Below are 7,500 nucleotides of genomic sequence, written 5' to 3'. Positions count from 1 at the left end.
CCTTCGAGCATGCCATAGCACAGGGGGGCTTGTTGACAAGTTGAAATATATGTGTTGACTATTTTCTTGAAATATTTATATGAATTGACATCTGGGGTACATGTTTGGTGACAGTGAACGCATTATCATTATTACATTTGATTGCAGAGGCATTTGGTACAACTGTTTGTTCAAATGTCTGTAATAGTAAATTACAGACAGGGTAATAGTGAATCAAATATAGGGCCCAGACTTATCACACACCGTGTATGGCCATCTTTCACTGCCATTCAACTGTTGCAATTAGCACAGTTGTGGAATCCAGGTTTGGTGTCAGAGAACCAAGTAACCACTGCATACGTTTGATGAGTCATTTGGCAAGCTGTGGCTAATTGCTATTCATTGCAGTAGGTCATGCACACAATCCCAGACACAAGGTGATGGACACTTTTCTGTATTTACCATTCAGTACATTTCACAAATTTCTGCTGTATCATTGTTTGCTATTCAGGTTAGAGTTTTTTTTTTAAACTGAAAATACTTGAAGGGATTTTGAAAGCAAAATACCTTGTTGGAAGTGACTGACTTTGTATACTATACGGCAAGCCTGCTCATATACAGAACTGTCTACTTGTGTAAGAATGAACACAAAGCTCGGGGGAGGGGCAGGCGAGGAAATAATGAATCAGAGATTGGAAAAGAGACAGCGGAGGTGTGAAGAGAAAGCCATGGAGACAGGCAGAAAAAGGAAGGAGGGCTTAGATGATGGAGATGGATTGATACAGGGAGAGAGAGAGAGAGAGAGAGAGAGAGAGAGAGAGAGAGTGAGAGAGAGAAATAGGAAGAAGAAAGAGAGCAATCACAAACAGGAGTCGAAGAGCCAGTATAGGGAAACGGATAAAATCCATAAACATGCCTCACTGCTTGTGTCATCTCAGAGATGAATCTAATCTCACGCTGATCATAGCCCCGGGCTCCAGCTCCACACACCTCCATCCTCAGGCGCGATTGGCCACACCTCAGCCCCCCTCAACCCCCCCAACCCTCAACCGGCCTGGGGCCTGGGGCCTTGAGCCCGAAGTCCAGAGCCTGGAGCCAGAGACCTGATCCCTGTTAAAAAGGGAACAGAAGGCCTTGGCCAGGGCCCGCCTTAATAAGCTCCTGATGTCATCTCCATCGCCACGTCCACGCTCTAACTCGGCAATTTCAAAAAAGGCCTGACAACATTGTTCTCGCAAAGGTATGGAAGATTGGAGAGAGAGAGAGAGAGAGAAAGAGAAAGAGAAAGAGAAAGAGAAAGAGACTGACCCTATTTTGGGAGGAAGGAGATGGAGGCTGAAGTTGAACCTTTAATGATGAAGTGGGCAGTGTGAGCAGGTTGAGAGCGTATGTTGGGTCAGGACTGGGGGTGCTTGGTTGGTCAGGGTTGGGGGTGCTGGTTGTTCTCCCGTGCGCCCCAATGTCTGTTCGCGCACTATCGCTGGAATGTGAACTGACAAGAGGTTACGGGGAGGTCAGCGTTACTGCACTAATATAACCCCAGCTGAGTGAGAGCGCACCACGCGAGACTACGATGAAGCAGCTTACAAGAACAACCCAGCGCTGGACGGGGGATAGCCTGAATTGGATGGTCCAGATCAGCGTGCTTTTGCAGTAAACCTGTCAGTGTGATAGAAGTGAACTTTACTCAAAGCTTTAGTTCAAAAAAAGAACGAAAACAAATCCTCTAAGGTACAAGCAGTAGCTGTAAAACCCAACCTTTCAAGAAAAAGTGTTCTTGGTAAATTACAAAAAATATATGACAAGACAGGAAAAAAAGAGAAGACAAAGAATGGCTGGATGGATGGATGAAGGAAAGGAAATAGGAGGAGAGAGGAAGGCAGGAGATGTGGGAGGAGAAGAGTGTGAGAGGCTGTGGTACTGATAAGAGATGCTAGATTGAGGTGTGTGCCACAGACAAAGCCAGACATACCTGAGATGCATTCTGCTCACATAACACCGCGCAGAATATTTCTGTGAAGATCCCTCTGTCGGTTTTCACTAAGGCGCGAATGATGAAGGGCCTTGAAGAAATTTTCGGGAGTGCTTTTCAGGTCTCTGAGGAGGGGGTTTGCCATTGAACTCTCTTTGGGACTGCTCATACAACAATAGCGAGTTCAACACGGTGCAAGACTGTGGAGCCGAATATGAAAAAAATACGGCACGAGGGGTAAACAATTTATTTATTACGGTTTTGAGCCATCGTCTACATTTTTCTTTTATAAATAGACTATACCTCTCCCGTGGGAGAGTGGTGGGGGAAAAACACAAGCGTAGCGCATAAAACAAAACATTTCCTTACTGTGTACCAAGAAAGATATTTAAACTACCCAAATAATGACATTCAAGCTCAAGAAAAATACTAACTGAGCATCCAGAGAGTTACACAGAAGCAAGAGAGTGTTACATGCAAAAAAAACATCAGAATAAAATAAATGTTTCTCAAAAATATCCAACACACTTCCTTTAAGCTTTTACACAGAGCATTAACAAGCCGGGCGTCACGATAATCTTATCGGCGAGCATGTCGTATGGCAGCGGGGTACGTGTGTGGTGGTCACCTGCGAGTGGCCGATTATTCACACATGAGTGAGGAGAGGGGGATGAGGAGGAGGAGGGGGATGAAGAGAGGGATGAAGAGGAGGGGAGGAGGAGGAGGAGGGGTGGGGTGTGGGGGAGGGGGACTGGAGGTGAGTGCCTGCTGCCAGGGTCACACTATTGATTGTCGACAGCCGCGGCTTTCTGCTTTTGGGAGATAAGCTAATAGAGTCCTTCTCCCAACACCCACCCACCCGCTCAACAACCCCTGCTTCTGCATACGCTCAATCACATGCACACACACACACACACAAACACATTCATGCACACACACTCACATATATGCACGCACACACACACATGAACATGCACCACACACACACACACACACACACACACACACACACACACACACACACACACATTCATGCACACACATACATGCACGCACACACACACACATGAACATGCACCACACACACACACACACACACACACACACACACACACACACACACACACACACACACACACACACACACACACACACACACATGCATATTATGTGTGCGCACACACACGTACACACATATAGAGAGCGATGGAGTCACAGAGCTTCATGCTGACCTGCAGAGCAAGCACATGCAGGACGACATGCTTACCAACTCACACAAACACATACACACACACATACCATGACACGTGTGCACACACACACATGACAAGCACACACACACACATACACAAACACACACAGACACACACACACACACACACACACACACACACACACACACACACACACACACACACACACACACACACACACACACACACACACACACACACACACACACACACACACACACACACACACACACCCTGGCATCTGTGCATGCACAAGCACACACACACACACACACATACACACACACACACACACACACACACACACACACACACACACACACACACACACACACACACACACACACACACACACACACACACACACACACACACACACACACACCTGTTTAGATTAACACATTTTGTCAGAGTGATATGATGCCCTTTCCACAAACAGATTGATCTGGTTAGATTATTAAAATGCAAGTTGGTCTGTAGGCATGGTAGTAATGGTGGGGGGCAGCAACACCACACACAAACGCACACACACACATACACACACACACACACACACACACACACACACACGCACACACACACACACACACACACGCACGCACGCACACACACACAGGCACGCACACACACAGGCACAGGTGTGTGACTTCCACGGTCCCTGTATGCGCATGTTTGATTGATGAGCGTGATTGATGACATTGAAGCTGAGGGAGGTGAGTGCGCACGCGAGAGTCTATTTGTTATCCGCTGCCATCGCCGTTATCACGTTTATTAGATCAACACGCGAAGGTGAAAAGGCAGATATGCAAGCTGACGGAGGTGGAGGAGGAGGAGGAGGAGGTGGAGGAGGGTGGTGTGCTTTGATTGACTTAGCCAAAGAGAAAGTGGCAACACCGCTCGGCGCATTCATACTGCCTGTAAACATGTCGCGAGCCATCTCAACAAGCTGTTCTCCAGGGACATCGGAGCGAAAAAAGTCCTATTAAATGCAAGTTTGTGTGCACGAGCGCAGGTACGTTACGGGTCTTGTCGCGAGTTTGCGTGAGGCGAGCTGCAATTCCTTTTTAACAGTCTGTAACGTAAAAGTTAATGGGCACACATATACACATGCACCTCCCCACCTCCACTCCAAGAGCTTGACACTGTGACACATCAGTCAGCTTTATGGACATTTAAATGCTACTGTGGGCTTGTGCTTTCATGAGCTCACTTTGCCACCTTTCATCTTGCCTGTTACTTGTGGGGCCATTTTGCCTCTACCCTGACTAGACATACTCCGCAGCATATGTAGGTAGAGAGAGAGCGAGAGAGAGAGAGAGAGAGAGAGAGAGAGAGAGAGAGAGAGAGAGAGAGAGAGAGAGAGAGAGAGAGAGCAGGAGAGCATAAGGAGATAAGGACAGAGAGAATAAGAGGGGAGAGAAGTGTCTATAGGAAGAACACACATGCCTTAATGATGTCTTATGCCTTGTCCTGTTAAAGCGAGAAATTTGATTTAAAGGGAGCTGGCGACAATCGACAAAACGGCAGCTTCACGGAAAGTGAGTTGAGAGAGAGAGAGAGAAGAAAGAGGAAACCATATAGAGAGAGGGATAGAGAGAGAGAGAGAGAGAGGTTCTCTGAACGAACTGAAACTGCTGCTTTTAAGAATGCAGTTTTCTCTTGCCTTTTTATTTTTCCCTCTCTCCTGATGTATTAAGTGGCTGAAACAGAAGGCCCTCCTGTCTTTCGTGTCAGATAACGATAATGGTTAGCTCTTTCTGCCCCAGTCGCCGTGCATAAATATGTATAATTCAGATAAGATTAATTGGATCGTCTAAGTACACACAGACACAGGCATGAGTGGGGGACCGGGGCATCTTGCTGGCTTTTCCTTTTTTCCGTGGCAAATGTGCTGCAGGCCCACCACGAAAAAGCCTTGCTTAAGTGCTTTTTTTCCGGGAACAAACTGCCTTCAATTAAAAAAGGAAAATGGCTTCCCCACAGGTCCTGAAAGAAAAAAGGAGTTGAATAGTTTTCACACTGCGCCCATAAATAGCTCTGTTAAAATATTAAACCAACACCCCCTACCCTACCCTACCAAAACTCTCCCATCCCCCAAAACGAGATCCTGAAAAAAAAGAATCAGTTGAAAGCAAAAAACCTAAAGTGCACATAAAATAAACAGTACAGTACATAGAATTACTCACCTCTGTTTGGGGGGGTATATTTTAATGGATTCTCGTGAGGTTTAAGAAACAAGCAAAATCATTCATTTTATTAGGGTCTTGTTGCACCCGGCCTTGATAAATGCACCCTGTCTGTGATAACTGAAACTGCTGGCCTGTGCTCGAGTGGCGTCCAGTAGGGAGGCTTTGATTTCGCCTCCATTTGTAACAGCGAGCTGGAAATGGAATAGGGGGGGGTTTGTGCCATTGTGATACATTGCTGACAATAGGCAGAAAGAGCAACCCCCGCAACCTACCGATGAAAAAAGGGGGAGCAAAAAAAAGGAAAAAGCCACATCCACATCCACGCATGCCGACCCGACCCTGAAATGGCACCAGAGACCGCTGTTGTGGGCGATGACTTATGCCCCCAGGAAGCGTTTGGAGTAAACACTCTCGCTGACCTGGACGGTGGGCTAGCACTGTGACTGATGTAAGCACTGTCACAAAGACCTCAAGTGAATATCGGCCGGCCGAGCCGAGCCGAGTCTTGGCCAGATACTTCATTTCTTCTGGCAGATGATGTGGTGGTGCTTTGATGGCGGTAAGGCTAGGTCACCTTGCCATTTTGGTTTGCTCGCTAAGATGCTATGCTATAAATGGACACAACTGGATTTTGGGCTTTTTACGCTTACATACTCAAAACTTGCTCTCACAAGGGAATGGTTTTGAAAGCCTCGGCTTGAGGCATCCAAGCAAGGAAGGCTTCTACAGGAGCTGCAGAGCTCTGTTTTCTCTGTTTTTCAAAATCTGAAGGGGTTTAAATCATTTCTATGGAGAACTGTATTGAGTGAAAAAAGAGAGAAAAAATCCTCTGCCAGAGCTGTGTATTCTCCTTCTTCAGCTGGGACCACATACCATCAGCAAATTAGAACTCGACTTTTAAAAACCGAGCTACACACAATACTCACTGTGATGGGTGCACACACTGAAAGGGTAGTCTTAGGATGAGGACTCTGTGAAGAATGAAGCTTCAGAGGCAGCAAGGTTGGGCTTTCAGAGGGATAGCCCTCAGCTGGCTGTGTGGACTACTTAAAAAAAAAGCGGTGAGTCGTTTGTTGTGAAGGGAGACAGAGAGCCATGCTGGCATATGCTCCAAGCCCAATCAATAGTAATAACAGCCGTGCTTCCCATTTCCTCCCACGTAGTACGTAGAGAGTTGCGTTTCGCTGATACCTCAGCAATGTTGTGATGCGTCCAGAGTTCTGGAAAATGATCTGTAAAATGAGGGAACGTGACTGTGTGAAGGAGAAAAAGTAGAGAGAGAGAGAGAGAAAAAATAGTGCAAGCCCACGAGAACCTTCGCTGAAGACCCCTTTTGTTGTTCTCTGGCCAAATAGTGTGGTGTATGCATTTGTTGCATTGCCGGCTCTATTATGTAGCTCAGTGAGCAACATCATATGTCCAATTATGGTGCACTGCTGGTTTGCTGCACCCTGCTCATTAAAAGGAGACGCTGGCGTTGTTTGCTGCGTTGGTCTTTGCTTCTGATGAAGCCTCCCCACCGGACCCGGGGCCCCTTTACTGCTGAGCGCGGCTGGGTTCGCTCTGAGCCACTGGGTGGGTGCCTATGGAGGCCGCTTCCCCCACCCCATGGGAGCTGTGTCATCTAAACCACAGGGACTGGGCTCATTCTTCTCACTCATACTGTACTGTATCTAATGTTTTTTTCTTTCTCTTTCTCTTTCTCTTTCTCTTTCTCTTTCTCTTTCTCTTTCTTTTTCTCTTGCTCTTGCTCTGTTCTTCTTCTCTGTGTCTTTCGCTCCTCCTCGTTCTCGTCCTCCTTTTGTTCTGTCGCTCGCCAGGCCACAGAATGGGTCCATGATACTGTACAACCGGAAGAAGGTGAAGTACCGGAAGGATGGCTACTGCTGGAAGAAGCGGAAAGATGGCAAGACCACGCGAGAGGATCACATGAAGCTGAAGGTCCAGGGAGTGGAGGTAGGCTGTTGTTTCTCAACACACACACACACACACACACACACACACACACACACACACACACACACACACACACACACACACACACACACACACACACACACACACACACACACAACACACACACACGCACACACACATATCCCAACCT

The 7,500-nt window shown here is 47.0% G+C and overlaps 1 protein-coding gene across 1 annotated transcript in view; it reads left to right on the top strand.

Annotated features, from left to right (window-relative positions):
* LOC134463424 (calmodulin-binding transcription activator 1-like) overlaps window positions 1-7,500 on the top strand; it is a 340,785-nt gene that overhangs the window by 207,102 nt on the left and 126,183 nt on the right. The window contains exon 5 of the mRNA XM_063216622.1: window positions 7,214-7,349. Within this exon, the coding sequence (XP_063072692.1) occupies window positions 7,214-7,349 (136 nt within the window). The remainder of the gene's footprint in view (window positions 1-7,213; window positions 7,350-7,500) is intronic.

This window comes from Engraulis encrasicolus, chromosome 14 (genome assembly GCF_034702125.1).
Source record: "Engraulis encrasicolus isolate BLACKSEA-1 chromosome 14, IST_EnEncr_1.0, whole genome shotgun sequence".
Taxonomy (NCBI): Eukaryota; Metazoa; Chordata; class Actinopteri; order Clupeiformes; family Engraulidae; genus Engraulis; species Engraulis encrasicolus.
Note: the sequence above shows the minus strand (reverse complement) of the source record. Positions and strands in the feature narration are given on the sequence as shown.